Genomic DNA, 16,437 nt, shown 5'->3' with positions numbered 1-16,437 from the left:
GGCTCTTTGTGAGCTTCTGCACGCCTGGGGCTCCTCCGGCGCCCTGCCGTAGCACTGCGGGGAGGTGGGTCTCTGCTTTTGGTAGAGATCTCCACCTTGCCGGCTCTAGGGCCAGTGCGGGGTCTGCCCCGAGCTCCTCTGCGGCCATGCCAGCCGAACGGCTGGGGTCACGGGGCTCGACTCGGAGGCCCTTCCCGCCGGCGCCGGGGCAGCCCGCGCCCGGTGACTCACCCCCGCCGCCTTCTCCCCACCCCTGCTCCCCGCCCCGCCGGCCAGCGCGGCCTCCCAGCCCCCACCTCAGGCCACCTGCCCCACCACCCGTCCCGTCTCCCATCTCGCCCCGCCCTCTCATCTCAGGCCGCTCCTCCCGGGATTTTCCACCCTGGGGTGGGGTGCGGCGGGTCAGAGGTCAGGAGATGGCGGGGCGGGGGGGGGGAGCGCCGCCACGTGCCCGGGTGCGGCCCCGCCCGAGCCCGCCAGTGACTCAGCCGCGCGGCTGTCGAGGAACACGGGCTCGAGGGGCGTCGGGGACTGTGGGGTTCGGCGTGGACGCCAGGGATGCGCGCCGCGCTCGGGAGGAGGCGAGAGAAAACCAAGCCCCTTTCCGCCCGGGCCGCGCTCCGTGACCTCGCGCCCCTAACCCAGGCTCCGGAAGCGGCCCAGCCCTCGGCGGCGGGTCGGAGAAGACGGCTTCACCGTGGCCGCCCCGCCCTCCCCAGGTGGCGGCGAGCGCACATCTGACTGAGAAGAAACCCAAAGGGCCCGAAGTGGGACTTTCCCCTTCTTGAAAAAGTTGTCACTCTTGCAACTTGAGTATTCTTCCGCTTCGAAAAATAGCCCCGCCTGTTAAGCCCCGCGGGTGTCCGCGCTCAGTGACCTCTGCAGACTCAGGCCAAGGGGCACGGCCGGTGATCCAGACATTGCCTGCCCGGGGCGGGCATGGCTGGGATATGGGATAAGGCCCTGGGCTAGAGCCGATCCAGAGAAGGGACAATCCTCTGGACTGAGAATGGGCCCTGGTGAACCTAACCTGCACTACCCGGGAAGACGCTGGGGACAGAAGTGGCCCCGGTGGGTGCCTTCAGCTATGAGAGCGACTAGGGTATTTGGCCAAACTCCCCTTTGCTTTCCTATTGAATAAGTAAAATCAAGGGTGGTGAGGCGGCAGCGTGCACGGCTTCGCCCCCGCCCTTTCCGCCAGGCGGGAGACACGTCCCCAGACCGCCTTCCTTTCCCGGAGGGTCCACATGGGTCGGGCCGGGCGCGCTCCCGTGTAGCCGGCTCCGGCCCCGACCGCCCCATGCGCTCTCCCTCCCGGCTTTGGCGCAGGCGCAGGCGCGGGCACACGCGCCGCCGCCCGCCGGTCCTTCCCTTCGGCGGAGGTGGGGGAAGGAGGAGTCATCCCATTTAACCCTGGACTCCCCGAACTCTCCTTAATTTGCTAAATTTGCAGCTTGCTAATTCTTCCTCCTTTCTCTTCCATTCCTTCCTTCTGGCTCACTCCCTGCCCCGATACCAAAGTCTGGTTTATATTCAATGCAAATTGGAGCAAACCCTACCCTTCACCTCTCTCCCGCCACCCCCCATCTTTCTACATTGCTTTCCATCGAACTCTGCAAATTTTGCAATAGGGGAGGGATTTTAAAATTGCATTTGCAAAGTTCGGTGTCTGGGCTGGCGAGTGGGGAGGGAGGGAATGGGGAGTAGGCCCCGCCCCTACCGTCCTTTGCAAATAAAAATCTAGCGGGGCGGGGGGGAGGAGCAGGAAGTGGCGGTGCGAGGGCTGCTGCACAGCGAGCAGAGCCGCGGTCCGGACGGCAGCGCGTGTCTCGAGCTCTCCGCCTCCCCCCGCCCGCCAGCCGAGGCAGCTCGAGCCCAGCCCGCGGCCCCAGCAGCAGCGCCGAGAGCAGCCCCAGTAGCAGCGCCATGGCCGGGTGGAACGCCTACATCGACAACCTCATGGCGGACGGGACCTGTCAGGACGCGGCCATCGTGGGTTACAAGGACTCGCCATCCGTCTGGGCCGCCGTCCCCGGGAAAACCTTCGTCAACATCACGGTACTGCGAGGCCTGTGGTCCCGGGCACTGGTCGGGCTTGGACCCTGAGGGAGGGAATTGGGTGGGGGCGGGCGCAGTCTAGAGCGCGCAGCGAGAGGCCCTGACTGGGTGCTTGCCCTAGGAAGCGGCGCGAATGGCGGCTGCACGTGAGCGGGTCCCTCGGTTGCCCCTAAGTCCTATGCCCCAGGCGGCGGCGCCCATCCCGCCCGCTACCCCGCTTTCCGCGACGGGGCGTTACATCCGGGGCACAGGGCGGGGAGGGGCGCGGCGCCCGGTGCGGCGGTCCACTTCCGCCTCTCCCAGGGCGGGGCGGGGACGCGCCTCAATTTTAATTGGGGATTGGGATTGAGAGGAGACCCGGGGACCCTCAAACCCCCAGCTCCCCGTCCGGCCGCCAGCTCGCGCCCCTCTACCATTGTTTCCCCTGGTGCGGGAGGGAGCCCCAGGCGCGTGGTATTGGTCCCTTGCCCACCCTCTGTGGACTCCCGGCCCCTCCCAACTCCGTTAGAGAGGGCGAGGCCACCACACGCCCCCCCAGCTCAGCACGTTGGACTCAACATTCCTGCGAGGCCAATCCCGGAAGTCCCCTCGCCCTCCCTTCCCGCCATCCGGCGGGGCCTGTAGCAGGGGAACTTTGTGAGAAGTTCTGAGACAGCATAAGCGAAAGAATATGGGTTGACTACCGCTGCTCCCACCACCATCTCCCTGTCCACACTGCCCGGAAGTGGGGAGGGGGAGCGGAAGTTCGAAAGGGAAGGGGGTTTCCGGGCGGGAGGGGACCGGATGTGGTGGGCTTGGGGTGAAAGGGGGGAGGGGGGAAAAGGTTCCCCGGGGTACCTAAACCCGAGAGCTGGCCTGCCGGGTCTAGCCCCCGTCCACCTTCAAAAGTTTTCCAACTTTCCCGGAAAGCCCCCAGGGGTCTGCTTCCTCATGTCAGGGCAGACATACCTGGAGCTAAACTAGGTTACTTGGAGACCCAGGCGTCCGGGCCCTAAGAGCTCCTGCAGAACCTTTGACCAAATAAGGGCAAAGTTGCTTCTCTTGCCTCGCCCGCCCCCCTCCCTTCCCCTCTCCGCTTCTGCTTTTCCTGAAGGAGAGTTCTGAGCATCCAAAGGCTCCTCACTTTTCTCACTGATTCCCTTTATTTCCTGGGTTTACTTTCCTCGTTAACACTGAGATCTAAATCTCTAGAGAAGTATGTCATCCCTTCCTCCCTGGTCCCATGTTCTAGGTTTGAGAATCATGATGGTTTTCTGCACTGACGTTCCACAGTCCTCAGAGTTTCTCACAGTTCATTGATGGGTACTGAGTATGTAACTTCGCGGGGTGGGTCATTGGAGAACAAGGTGGGAATCTTGGTGCACTGACTAACTTGATGGGCGCTTGGTTCCTCTTCCAGCCAGCTGAGGTGGGTGTCCTGGTTGGCAAAGACCGGTCAAGTTTTTACGTCAATGGGCTGACACTTGGGGGCCAGAAATGTTCGGTGATCCGGGACTCACTGCTGCAGGATGGGGAGTTTAGCATGGATCTTCGTACCAAGAGCACCGGTGGGGCCCCCACCTTCAATGTCACTGTCACCAAGACTGACAAGAGTGAGTTCCTGAGTCTTACCCTTCCTCTAGCGCCAAGATCTCATGTACCGCCCTCTGGTAATCTTGAGGGTGCTTTTTTGTGTGATTCCCCAGCATGAAGGGAGTCAGACCAGTATTCTGCCCCTTGGTTGCTGGATGCTGGATGGAACATGGGATAGTCCCTCCATTTGTCTCAGTTCCTCATCTTGTAATTTGAAGTTGTTGAACTGCATTACCTCTTAAGTTACTTCCTGCCTTGAGCTCAGATTAGCAGCTGTTTTCTAGGAGTATAGGTAGATTGTTGGGGTCCTGAATCATCATTTAGTTAATCGTTTGAGCTTTTTTGTTAGAACCTGGAGGTGGCATGCTCATCCACAGCCCTTTCTAGCCTGAACACGAGTCAACAGTCTATGAGCCTTTGACCCCTAAGTTTTTATTTTTTAGTCTCTCCCTCTCCAGCATTTAAGCTTGATTTTCCTCTTTTGAAAAGCTTTATTGTTTCAGGGTGACTGACAGCCTGCCTGTGTGTGTGTGTTGGGGGGGGGTTGGGAGAGATGAGGTTGGGTTACAGCCCCCAGGGCTGGACAGCTGCTGAACAGCTGGCAGGGGGTGGAATTGTGACACCTGGGTCCTAGCCTCCTTTCTCTTTCCTCCTCCTCCAGCGCTAGTCCTGCTGATGGGCAAAGAAGGTGTCCATGGTGGTTTGATCAACAAGAAATGTTATGAAATGGCTTCCCACCTTCGGCGTTCCCAGTACTGACCTCGTCTGTCCCTTCCCCTTCACCGCTCCCCACAGCTTTGCACCCCTTTCCTCCCCCATACACACATATACCATTTTATTTTTTGGGCCATTACCCCATACCCCTTATTGCTGCCAAAACCACATGGGCTGGGGACCAGGGCTGGATGGACAGACACCTCCCCCTACCCATACCCCTCCTGTGTGTGGTTGGAAAACTTTTTTGTTTTTTGGGTTTTTTTTTTTTTTTTTTTTTCTGAATAAAAAAGATTCTAACAAGGTGCTGTGTGATTTGAGCTTGGGTGTCAGAATGGGGGACAGGCACTGTGACTTGCCTCCTTTATCATGGCTTGGGAGCAGGAAGGTTGAGGCACTACAAGGTGTAGGAATTTGAGCTTCTGGCCAGGTGGCCCTGCCCCTCCACAGTGGCATTTCCAGGCCTAAGTCCTCAGTGTGCTGGTTAAATTGGTGGATAATGGAATAGAGCCATCTGGACCAGAGAATGGGTGCAGGCCTGCAGGCAAGGCAGGGCTAGTTGAGTCATCCTTGTGGGTGGGGCTCCCCCTGAGTCATAGCAAATGCCTGCTGGGGCTGTCCCCACGACTATAGGTTAGTGTCTCAGCATTCTCTTGCTCCTTATGGCTAAAGGGGTGATTCCCCCAAAGGGTCAAGTTCACCTGAAAATGATCTCACCCTTCCTTAGTCCACAAAAAACAATTTTATTAGCCCAAGAAGTGAAGACCCAGTCCCTTTGCTTGCCCCAGCCCCACCCCAATGCCCCTCAAAAGGATAGGTGTGGGTAAGGGAGCAGTTTATGATGGAATGTCCCCTATCCCTCAACTTAGAAGACTGGAGGGAAGACGACGGTCTGTGCAAATATGTCACCAGAAGTGTACGTGTAGAGGGTTATTAGACCAGGATAACAGGGGAAGAGGGAGGAGAGGGTGGGGGATCTGTTGAAGGCCCAGGAAAAACAAGGGGAGCTGGGGCTAGGGAACCAAATGAGGTGGGAAGAGTGGGGCTAGAACCCAAAAGTGGGGTCCTTTCTGAGGCAGGGTGGTCCCTTGGCTCCCCTTCTTCATCACCCTCTTCTTGCCCCTGAGCTGCTTCCTCTTGCTCTTCGTCCCCAGGACCACGATGAACGGGCTGCTTGCAAATGGGGCAGGTCTTCCGGGTCTGAGTGAGCCAGGGGTCCACACAGCGGCTGTGGTAGGCTGCAGAGAGGAACAAGGTGAAGCACCTGGTGGCTGCCAGTGGCAGAGGAGCATGGGCAGGCAGTGAGGGCCTCACCATGAGCACAGGGGAGTACCCGCAGCTTGTCCCCATCCTCATATTCATCCAGGCAGATGGCACAGACATCATACTGGTCTCCTGGGACAGAAAGAAAATAATCTAGTCCTTCACTGAGCCACCATGACCCAGGGCTAAGGCTTTTAAAGCCTTGCGAAAATTTTCCCTCACCTACAAAGCCAGTGGAAGAGCTAAGACAGGAAGGCAGGATAAGGTCAGGGCAGAACATGGAAGAATTTAGGGCTAAAAGGGACAAGCAAAGAGAAGCAGAGGTAAGAAGGGAAGTGGTTTTTGGGGAGGTGTGAGGGTGGAGATAGGGAGTGGAAGGGACGGAAATGGGCAGGGCTTCTGCCATAGCCTTATACGGGCACTGGAGGCCCCAGGGCCTAAAGCCCCAGCCCCACAGTACCGGTTTCTTCCTTCTCTAACTGAATCCTCCCCATTCCTCCCATTTTCTGCCCTCTCCACATCCCCATAAGCAAAGTCTGTCCCTCTATTGTTTCCCACAATTATTTCACTTAAATCATCTTTGCATCTCGCCCATCTTCACTGTATTTATGGGTAAAAACAAGACAAGACAGAATCTCAAGCTGAAAACTTGTTACTGCCATCTTTATTTTTATTACTTTTATTTTTTTGAGAAAGGGACTCCCTCTGTCTCCCAGGCTGGAGCACAGTGGTGCAATCTCAGCACGCTACAACCTCCGCCTTCCTGGTTCAAGTGATTCTCCTTTCTCAGTCTCCCAGGTAGCTGGGACTACAAGCGCACAACACCATGCCCAGCTAATTTTTGTTATTTTTTATAGAGATGGGGTCTCACCACGTTGCCCAGGCTGACCTGGAACTCCTGGGGTCAAGGGATCCACTTGCCTCAGCCTCCCAAAGTGGTGGGATTTTTTTGTTTCATCATGTTGCCCAGGCTGGTCTCAAACTCCTGGGCTCAAGTGACCTACCCACCTCGGCCTTCCAAAGTGCTGGGATTACAGGCACTTGGGATTACATGAACCACTGTGCCCAGCCACTGCCATCTTTGTATACCCTATCTTCTGGACTCAAAGTCCTTCAGAACCAGGTAAACCGTGGGAAAAGCCCTCTCCTCCCCTAACCCCCTCACCCTTCTGATAGTCATGTGTAGGAATCTGTTTCAGTTGCTCTTTGGTAAGTCGATTCCGCTGGAGCCGTTTCCGGTGCTGGATACAACGAACTATCTGGTGGAAGAGGGGGTGGATGGACAAGGCTTAGGAATTAAACTAGACAATCTAAGACAAGCCACTCCCATCTCCCAACTCCAGATCCAGTCTGGCCTTACAGGCCTCAGTGCTTCCCATCATGTTCCCTCAGCTACTCACCATTACTGCTCCCATGGCCAAAACCAGCAGTCCCACAATCCCTGTGAAAGGGATGAGGTAATAGCCCAAGGGGAAGGTATTATCTGGAACCAGAAGCACCCGAGCCCTGGGGAGGGGAAAGGACGACCAGTCTCAGCAGGGCGAGAAAGGCAAAGGGAGAAAAAATGAGGGACAAAGCAACTGGCTCTGGACAAAGCCCATAGATGGGGACGGGAATGGGAAGAAAGAGGCAGGGAAGGAAGGACAGGAGGCTGAATGGTTCAGGTAATGAGGAGACCTGGGCTCCAGGTTGGCATGGAACTGCTTGCTAAAGGAAGAATGGGAAGGAGGCATATGTCCTACCCCTTTTCGTAGACAAAGAGGGCACGCAGGTACTCAGAGCTTCTCTCCCCAATAAATACAGATGGGATCCAGATCTGCTGCTGGATTTCCTCTGCAGGGATCAAGGTGTTACTCTGGAAACTCACAACCTTCTACTCAAATCCTTTGGGAACCCTGGCATCTGGCACTTTCGCCCCAACCCACCTAAAGGATTGGCTTCTTTCCTGAAGCCTTCAGCCTTCCCACCATCTCTGGATCCTACTGAAAGCCCAGTTGTATAGATTCCCCCAGCCTTACCACTGTTCCACACCATGTTCAGAAGTTCATTGGAATTCACATTATGTACTACAGCGGCACCATATCCAGCCTTCTGGGCATTTAGGACCTAGGGAGACAAGGCAGAGGACAAGGAGCCATCATAGGCCTGACTTGTCTTCATTCCTGGTGCCTTTTTTTACCCTCAGCTGCCCAGCTCCCACTCCACATTCAGCAACCTTGAGGTCAAAGTTGCAGTCGAATCTTCGAAGCAGCGCAATAAAGACTGACCCATTGACCGGGGCTGGGGGTGGTGGGGCAATGGGGCTGCAGGCATTGTCTGGGTGAGCCTCCACAAGGAACCCCTGAAGGATAGAAGCAAACAACAGTGAGATTTCTCCTCCCTAGGTTTCACTCTCTACAAGGGCCACCAAACACACCAGCCCACATGCTGCACATCCTCTATCCTCACTTCCTTCTCCTTCCTGGGGTCTGAGCATCCCAACCTCACAACTTTCTCTTAGCCTCTTGAAAAGGCAATGACATAAAACATCCCTTCACCAAACTCTCCCATCATCCCTCTCGCTGTCCCAGATGGGCTAATCTGTACCCTAAACTGCAAGCTAATGCAATTATTCTGTCTTCTAATGTTCTGACTCTCAAGTTCTGTTTCACAGTCCCCTCTCCAACACATACTCATAGAGAACACACTCCCCTTCCTTCAATTTTCTTTTTCTTTTTTTTTTTGAGATGGAGTCTCGTTCTGTCACCCAGGCTGGAGTGCAGTGGTGCGATCTCGACTCACTGCAACCTCCACCTCCCGGGTTCAGGTGATTCTCCTGCCTCAGTCTCCCAAGTAGTTGGGACTACAGTCATGCACCATCATGCCCAGCTAATTTTTGTAATTTTAGTAGAGATAGGGTTTCACCATGTTGGCCAGGCTGGTCTTGAACTGGGATTACAGATATGAATCACCGCGCCCGGCCTCTTCAATTTTCTAATTACCCATCTCACAAACAACTCGACTGCTACTACGGCCCACCTGAGTTCTTGCTATGTGGCAGTCTTTGGGATGAAGTACTACAAAAATCGCGTATCTAATTTAATCTTCACAATAACCCCAGGAAAACTTCTAATATCCCATTTTACAGTAAAACAAACTAAGGCTCAAAGAGAAATGAACTTGCCCAAGGTCATACAAGCAATAACTAGCTCCTGAGACCCTCTTGATAAGCACCGTTGATCCTGCCTTCTGTCTCTGTCCACTTTCAGTCTCTCTGATAACCTCAGAGTTCCAGGGGTGGACACTTTGTCTTCTCCCTCTGGATTCTGGATTCTACACTAGACGTGCTCAGTTCCTAACCTGATTTTCCTACCTCCAGTTTCACCCAGGACAAACCTCCCCAACCCCAGCCCAGGATGGAAGATCTTGCTAAATATCAAAAAAAGAAAAAAGACAGAAAAGGAAGGAAACTGGGGGGAAGGAGAGGAAGAAAGAAAAGAAAGAAGGAAAATCACCTGGAGTCCCTCTTGGCTCAAGGTAGCCCCAAACAGAGCTGGGAGGTCTGCAAAGTCCATGCTGGCATTGTGGTCCGAGGTCTGCGGACAAAAAAGGCAATGTTCCCCTTCAGCCTGTAACCCTTCCCTTCAGCGCCCTTTCCCCCTCCGTCCCTCGGACTCACCGCTCGAATGAGCCCCCGGATGGGGGTCGCTCCCCACAGCACAGCGGCCACAACCACAGGAAGCGGGAAGGCTGCAGGGTGCATGGCAGCGGGAGGAAAGAGGCTGAGGAGGCCGCTCGTCCTGGTAGCAAGGAGCAGAAGCGGAGTTCTGCGCCCTCCCTGCCCCTCCTTTAGGATCCCAGGGGTCCAACCACCCCCAGGTCCCACTTCCCAGCTACATGGGGGCGCCGGGGAAGGAACCCCGACTCAAAGAATGAGATATCCAACCCGTTTAGTTGAGCTGGGTGAGAGGCACTAAATGTATCCTTTTCTGGCACGGGAATAAAACGGGGAAAGGGGACGGAGCCTAACACAGATGACAGAAAAACTTCGGGAAGGGTGGTGGAGCTCAAGGAGGTGGGACTTCCTGCCAGGTGGGCCGTGTTCCCAGCCTCTGGAAAAGGGCTTCCGGTAGAGAAAGTCAGGCCGCTTTCAGCATTTGATGCTTGAGATGAAGAACTTCCGGTCCTAAAAGGCCGGTTAAAAAAGGGTCAGCGATGGAGAGAGTGCCTGTGGAAATGGAAGGAGCACTGGTGGCCCAGAAGACGACCTAATAAAGGTGCCCGGAAACCTGGAGCCGCCTAGTTTACAAACCTCTCCTCCCGCTGGCCGCCGCCACCGCTCCTTCAAATCTCGCGAGAGTGCTCACCACCTCCCCCGTCCCCTCGCTGCTGAACGCTTGGTGTGTCTATCGCGAGAGCTCTCCTACTCTGGTGAGCCGTACTCACTCGATCTCGCGAGACCTTGAGACAAACTTTTCTCTATTTTCCCGCGATTCCAATTCGGTGAAAACTGCGCCTTTCCTCTGGTTTCCTAAATCAGTTACACCCCTTCTCGCACGCTTCCCTCAAGCTCCTCCTTCAGCTCCGCCTTACTCCCGGCCGCCTTTGCGCTGCGCGCCTGCGCCCGCGCTGGCTTCCAGCGGGTGCCGGACCTGAGAGCCGGAGGGGCGTGCGCGCGCCCTCGCCCTGTTGCGCGCGCGGTGTCACCTTGGGCGCGAGCGGGGCCGCGTGCGCACGGGACCCGGAGCCGAGGGCCATTGAGTGGCGATGGCGGCGACGGCGAGTGCCGGGGCCGGCGGGATGGACGGGAAGCCCCGTACCTCCCCTAAGTCCGTCAAGTTCCTGTTTGGGGGCCTGGCCGGGTAAGCTCAGGCCCCAGGGATGGGAAAAGAGGAGGAAGGGACGGGTGCAAGGAACCGGGCCCGGTTCATCTCTGGGTCTGTTGCAGTGAACTGTGCCGGCACGGGGTCAGCGTGATCTCCAGCGTATTGCGAGTTCCCCAGTGGGCTGCTAGGGCCCCATTGCAAGGCTCGTTCTGGACTGTATGCGGGGTCGTTGCACAACCCCCGCCGGGCCACCTGAGTTTCCCAGCGCATTGCTAAGCTTGGCCGGGCTACAGGGGGTTCCAGGCCATTAAATGGCTCCTAGAGGACTACCTGGAGTCCTAAATCTTGGACGCCCCTTCGTCCCCTCCCTGTGTCGGACTGCGTGCAGCCCCAGGTCACTGCTTGACTGTCATGAAGCTACTTGGAGCACTTTCATTGCATGGCCCCCACTGGACAACTAGACTTTTCAGACCCGTTGCACTCGGTGTACATATAGACTGTTACACACGTGCTCACCAGCATCCTGATTCTTGAATCGCATGGCAGGCCCTGACCTTTGTAACCTCTTGCTGCCAGGCTCCAGTGGGCACTGGTAGATCTGGAATGCCTGGCCCTTCACTCCACCTCTGTCTTCCCCCAGGATGGGAGCTACGGTTTTTGTCCAGCCCCTGGACCTTGTGAAGAACCGGATGCAGCTGAGCGGGGAAGGGGCCAAGACTCGAGAGTACAAAACCAGCTTCCATGCCCTCACCAGTATCCTGAAGGCAGAAGGCCTGAGGGGCATTTACACCGGGTATTGGGGCCTCAGGATGGAGGGTAGGCTGTGGGTTGGTAGCTCCAGACCTTGGCCTGATATGCTGACCCCTCTGCTCCTCAGGCTGTCAGCTGGCCTGCTGCGCCAGGCCACCTACACCACTACCCGCCTTGGCATCTATACCGTGCTGTTTGAGCGCCTGACTGGGGCTGATGGTACTCCCCCTGGCTTTCTGCTGAAGGCTGTGATTGGCATGACCGCAGGTGCCACTGGTGCCTTTGTGGGAACACCAGCCGAAGTGGCTCTTATCCGCATGACTGCGGATGGCCGGTGAGTTCCAAGTCTGAGCCTAACCCCAGCCCCATTCCCTGGAATCTAGAATGAAAGGACCACTTTTCTATCCCAGATCTAGAGCAGAGCCTTTATCTGTTCTGGCCTTCCTTTCTTTGCATCTGTGGGCCCCTGTGGGCTATTCTGATCTTGACCTCTTCCTGCCTTCCCATCAGGCTTCCACCTGACCAGCGCCGTGGCTACAAAAATGTGTTTAATGCCCTGATTCGGATTACCCGGGAAGAGGGAGTCCTCACACTGTGGCGGGTGAGTGGAGGGGCTGGAGACTTGGGGGCTGTGAAGTCCGGTTTTAGGGGTTTCTGACTCCTGCCCGCTCCCCTCCCTCCAGGGCTGCATCCCTACCATGGCTCGGGCCGTCGTCGTCAATGCTGCCCAGCTGGCCTCCTACTCCCAATCCAAGCAGTTCTTGCTGGACTCAGGTGAGACCCAGAGCTGGGCCCTTAGCTCCCAGCCTGGCCTGAGCCACCTCTGAGCTGACTGCCACCCCCGCCTCACCTCCCCCAGGCTACTTCTCTGACAACATCTTGTGCCACTTCTGCGCCAGCATGATAAGCGGTCTTGTCACCACTGCTGCCTCCATGCCTGTGGATATTGCTAAGACCCGGTGAGTGTGCAGTCTGGTCCTGGAGGTGGGTGGGAAGGTGTCCTTTTGGTCTCTCATGCCCCTGCCTCCTCCCCTTCAGAATCCAGAACATGCGGATGATTGATGGGAAGCCGGAATACAAGAACGGACTGGTGAGGAAGCCATTCTGGGAGCCTGGGTGGGGTGTCGGATCTCCCCTGTGAAAAGTGTGAAGGCAGCTGGGTAAGGGGGATGGGGCCCTAGAGTCCTAGCCCCAGCGCCCTGCTTGTCTGTGTCTAGGATGTCCTGTTCAAGGTTGTCCGCTACGAGGGCTTCTTCAGCCTGTGGAAAGGCTTCACACCGTACTATGCCCGCCTGGGCCCCCACACCGTCCTCACCTTCATCTTCTTGGAGCAGATGAACAAGGCCTACAAGCGTCTCTTCCTCAGTGGCTGAAGCGGCCAGAGGCTCCCACTTGCCTGCTGCATCTATGGCCACTGCGCCCTGGGGGCCTGGACTCTGCTGCCCTGGACCCCTCTATTTATTTCCCTTCCACAGTGTGGTTTCTTCCTCTGCGGTAAAGGACTTGGTCTGTTCTACCCCCTGCTCCAGCTTGCCCTGCTCGTCCTGATCCTGTGATTTCTCTGTCTCTGGCTATTCTTGCAGGGAGCTGGAAAACTTCCTGAGGATTTCTGGCCTCCCCCTGGGTTTTAGTTTCAGGGCACACAGGACAGCAGAAGATCCCCTTTCTCAGTGGGGAAACCAAGGCAGAACTGAGGGGACAGGGAGGAGCAGAAGCCATCAAGATGGTCAAAGGACCTCCAGAGGGAGATGTGGCCCTTCCTCCCCCTCACTGAGGACTTAATAAATCGGATTGATGACACCAGCCCCAAATCTGGAGAGTCTGGGGGGTGGTTAGGAGAGGGGAGGAGACTGGACAAAGAAGCTGGTGCCCCTGGAGAATAGGAACTGGAGTTTTAAGAAAATGGTTAAAGAAAAGCAGCCACTGGTTTTATGCAAATGCTGTAAATCTGTCATGCCACAGCAGCTGACAGGGCTAGAAAAACTCAAATCCCAGGCCCGGCGTGTTTCCTCCAGCCACTTGCCCAAGAATGCCACAGACGCACAGATCATTTCACATAATCCCCAGGAAAAGCCCCTCAGTCTGATGACTGTTTCTGCAGCCTAAAGAGGGAGGAAATAAAGAGAGAGGAAGTCAGACCATTGTGGCTGGAGGTAGTGCGCGTGCAGGGCCAGGGCTTAAGTGGGTGGGCACTGGAAGCTTGAGGAAAGGGGGATGCTGGCCAGAGACCTGATCTGGGTCCTTGGCTGGGGAGAGTGAGAACCTTATCCGTTTCTTTAGAAGATGTGTGGTTCCCAGGCCAGCCCTCAAGGAGCCTTAAAACCTCTTGGGGGCATAAAAGAGCTTGGGAAGGTCAAACTGAGGAGTGCTGGCCAGGCTAGGGGACAGGCAGGCAGCAGGTGGGAGCTGTCCCTTTGGCAGAGCCTCATCAGCAGAAGAGGTGGAGCTCAGCATCGTGGCACCCCTGCTGCTCCCTCCGTGTACACTCTGTCCTGGGCCTTAGTGGCTATTGTGAGACACTTGAAGCCTAGACCTTGTCCTTAAGGAGTTTCTAGTCCGGAAGGCAAGATTATACAGGAGCAGTTGGGAAACTGAGTGTAGCAATAGTGTTGCAGGGTAACCTGGAAAGCACCTGACCTCACCTGGGAGAAGTGACTTGCACACTGAGTGGTTATACTGGCTGGGGAGGGGGCAAGGACAGCACACCTGGCTGGACTGAGGGCAAAGGCCTAGAGTAAAACACTGTCGGGGAGCAGGTGATCTATAGGCTTGTGGTAGTTGGAGCACAGGCTGTGATCTGCCTTGAGATGAAGCTGGACTGTCAGATGGGGACAGTGCACGGCACTCCCTGACTGCCAAGCTCAGGAGTTGGTCCTCCACCTGGGGAGAGATGCAGTCAGACTTTCAGGTTTGGGAGATCTTCCGGGACCATCTGGAGGGGGATGGGGGTCTCCATGGTCCCATTCTGTGGGTCCCAAGCCCTGGATTGGGCTGGAGACAAGGCAGGAGAGGAAGCCACACCAGTGTGTTTAGGGAATGGCAGGATTGATGAGAAAAATGGGGTTCCGTTTGCCTGTGTCCCAGCCTGAGAGCAGGAAACCCAAGACTCTTCAGTCACACTCACCAAATGGTGCATGCTGCAAGGCCCACCCCTTGCTGTCCTGCTGACCTGGGCAGTGAGAGCTGCACTTCTGAGACTGCAGGTGCAAAGCAGGCACCCACCTTTGCCCCTAGTACTACAGGCTGCTGCCAGGTGGGTGTCAGCAGTTGTCGTTAAACTCCAGGAAGACGACAATTTTTGAGCTGGATCTGATGCCTAAGGTGGCCTGGTGGGTGGCCAGCCCTGGAGGAGAGAAGGAGGCACCCCAGGCAGGGGAAGTGCAGGCTATAACTGAAGGTCTATTGGATAAGTTGTGACCAGTGTAGGGGCAGTTGGAGCCTTGTGAATTCTCATGACAGGTGCCCCAGGCACTCTTCACCAAAAGAAACCGAGTTGTTTTGAAACAGGCTCTCACTCTGTCACCCAGGCTGGAGTACGGTGGCACAGTCAGGGCTCACTGCAGCCTCCATCTCCCAGGCTCAGGTGATCCTCCCTCCTCAGCCACCCAGGTACCTGGGACCACAGGCACACACCACCACACCTGGCTGACATTTTGTATTTTTTGTGGAGATCAGATTTTGCCATGTTGCCAAGCCCGGTGTCAAACTCCTGGGCCCAAGCAACCCACCCGCCTCAGCCTTCCAGAGTGTGGAATTACAGGTGTGAGCCCCTGCACCTGGCCAGAAGGCATTTTTTTTTTTTTAGATGGAGCCTTACTCTGTTACCCAGGCTAGAGATCAGTGGCACAATCTTGGCTCTCTGCAACTTCCACCTCCCAGGTTCAAGTGATTCTCCTGCCCCAGCCTCCCGAGTAGCTGGGATTAAAGGTGTGCACCACCATGCCCGGCTAATTTTTGTATTTTTAGTAGAGACAGGGTTTCACCATGTTTGCCAGGCTGGTCTCGAACTCCTGACCTCTGGCGATCCACCCACCTTGGCCTCCCAAAGTGCTGGGATTACAGGCATGAGCCATCACTCCCAAACCTAAAATTATTTTTTATTATACAGATAATGTACAATAATAGTGGAAAACTAGAAAATGCTAAACAGGGAAAAAGAAAATAAAACCACCCATATTTGTAACATCCAGACACAATGAGTGCTCACGTCCTGATAAATCATTTTCCAGGTTTTCTTCTGTGCATAGATGCACGTGGGAACCATGCTGTATTCTGCCAAAATGATTCACGGCGAGGTCTGGCAGCGCCCCATGCAGCATCGGGAGCTTTGTCCTGTGACCCACCCAACTCCATGTCATTACCCCTTCTGCTTTGCTGGGACTGAAGTTGTGTGCCTGTGGTGTGAAGAGAGGGCTTCTGATACAGAAAAAGGAATTAAGACCCCTCCCCCATGACTCTGTGTTCCTCATCCCCCCAACCCCCAACTAGATTCGATAGAAGAGCCAATAAGGCTCCTCTCTAAAGGTCCACAAGCCTCCCACCCTCAGAGGCTGTGGCCAGAGTACCCAATGCTCACTGTGCCCAGCAGGTCCTGACCACGACCCTGACTCAGAGCTGAGGGCCTCCTTCCTGCCACTAGAGGCCCCACACGGCCATTAGGCCGTACCCACAGGAAGAGGCTGGAGCGGAAAGTGGGGAGTGAGCCTTGAAGGAAGAGAAGCCAGGCCCGGGGCACCGTCACTTGCCGTCCCCTCTGCAGCTCCAGATGTGTGGTTTGTGTGGCTGTGGCCAGAGGAGCACCTTGGCCAGAGTCCAGGGCCTGTGGTTTCACATGCCTGACCCAGGTCAGCAGCAGGATGAGGACCACAGAGGCAAAGAGCAGCCAGAGGAGACCCAAGACATAGAAGCCCAGGGGGAGGAGGCAGCAAAAGTCGGGGTGGAGGAAAGGGTCATTTCTGTAGCTCTCGAAATGCCCTTGGAGCACCCCACGGAGCTTTGGTTGCTGATCAAATTCAGGGATGGTTTTTTTGGTGGATTCTAAGAGTGATACGGGTTTTGTGGTAGTCAAAATATGACGCTTTTGGAGTGATCAGGCTTGTGGCAGACTCCGGAATGGTCAGGCTTGTGGTGGACTCTGGGATTGTCCGACTTGAGGCCAGCTCTGGGGTGGTCTGAGTTGGAGTGGGCTCCAGGGTGGTTGGGCTTGGGGTGGGCTCCGGGGTGGGCTCCGGGGTGGTCTGACTTGGAGTGGGCTCCGGGGTGGTCGGGCTTGGGG

The 16,437-nt window shown here is 56.1% G+C and overlaps 4 protein-coding genes across 12 annotated transcripts in view; 2 read left to right on the top strand and 2 right to left on the bottom strand.

The window, feature by feature from the left end:
- The first annotated feature begins 1,231 nt into the window (after positions 1–1,231).
- On the top strand, positions 1,232–4,643 carry PFN1 (profilin 1). The gene is made up of 3 exons (XM_017865889.1): positions 1,232–2,058; positions 3,458–3,650; positions 4,292–4,643. Exons 1-3 carry the CDS (start codon positions 1,927–1,929, stop codon positions 4,387–4,389), a joined length of 423 nt encoding a protein of 140 aa, XP_017721378.1. The 5' UTR covers positions 1,232–1,926; the 3' UTR covers positions 4,390–4,643.
- Positions 4,644–5,067: 424 nt separating this feature from the next.
- RNF167 (ring finger protein 167) lies at positions 5,068–10,256 on the bottom strand. Of its 8 annotated transcripts, none has more exons than XM_017865881.1 (11): positions 9,899–10,256; positions 9,533–9,772; positions 9,266–9,386; positions 9,102–9,182; positions 7,823–7,948; positions 7,626–7,713; positions 7,350–7,440; positions 7,008–7,113; positions 6,773–6,866; positions 5,659–5,739; positions 5,068–5,582 (listed from the first exon to the last, which is right to left on the bottom strand). In XM_017865881.1, exons 3-11 carry the CDS (start codon positions 9,347–9,349, stop codon positions 5,278–5,280), a joined length of 1,056 nt encoding a protein of 351 aa, XP_017721370.1. In that variant the 5' UTR covers positions 9,350–9,386; positions 9,533–9,772; positions 9,899–10,256; the 3' UTR covers positions 5,068–5,277. The 8 variants fall into 8 exon arrangements, with proteins under 8 accessions (XP_017721370.1, XP_017721373.1, XP_017721371.1 ...); XM_017865884.1 differs by having other exon boundaries at positions 9,266–9,336; XM_017865882.1 differs by having other exon boundaries at positions 10,033–10,256.
- SLC25A11 (solute carrier family 25 member 11) lies at positions 10,096–12,967 on the top strand. 2 transcript variants are annotated; one of them, XM_017865888.1, is made up of 8 exons: positions 10,096–10,448; positions 11,053–11,205; positions 11,290–11,496; positions 11,673–11,763; positions 11,846–11,936; positions 12,022–12,121; positions 12,201–12,252; positions 12,380–12,967. In XM_017865888.1, exons 1-8 carry the CDS (start codon positions 10,354–10,356, stop codon positions 12,533–12,535), a joined length of 945 nt encoding a protein of 314 aa, XP_017721377.1. In that variant the 5' UTR covers positions 10,096–10,353; the 3' UTR covers positions 12,536–12,967. The 2 variants fall into 2 exon arrangements, with proteins under 2 accessions (XP_017721377.1, XP_017721376.1); XM_017865887.1 differs by having other exon boundaries at positions 10,291–10,448; positions 11,053–11,496; positions 12,380–12,965.
- A 2,738-nt stretch (positions 12,968–15,705) lies between these two features.
- GP1BA (glycoprotein Ib platelet subunit alpha) overlaps positions 15,706–16,437 on the bottom strand; it is a 2,892-nt gene continuing 2,160 nt past the window's right edge. The window contains 2 exon segments of the mRNA XM_017865877.1: positions 15,706–16,230; positions 16,232–16,430. Coding sequence (XP_017721366.1) covers positions 15,706–16,230; positions 16,232–16,430 — 724 coding nt within the window.

Source organism: Rhinopithecus bieti, unplaced genomic scaffold, assembly GCF_001698545.2.
Source record: "Rhinopithecus bieti isolate Rb0 unplaced genomic scaffold, ASM169854v2 scaffold_81659, whole genome shotgun sequence".
Classification (NCBI taxonomy): domain Eukaryota; kingdom Metazoa; phylum Chordata; class Mammalia; order Primates; family Cercopithecidae; genus Rhinopithecus; species Rhinopithecus bieti.
The sequence above is the reverse complement of the archived record's forward strand: the minus strand, read 5'-3'. Positions and strand labels throughout refer to the sequence as shown.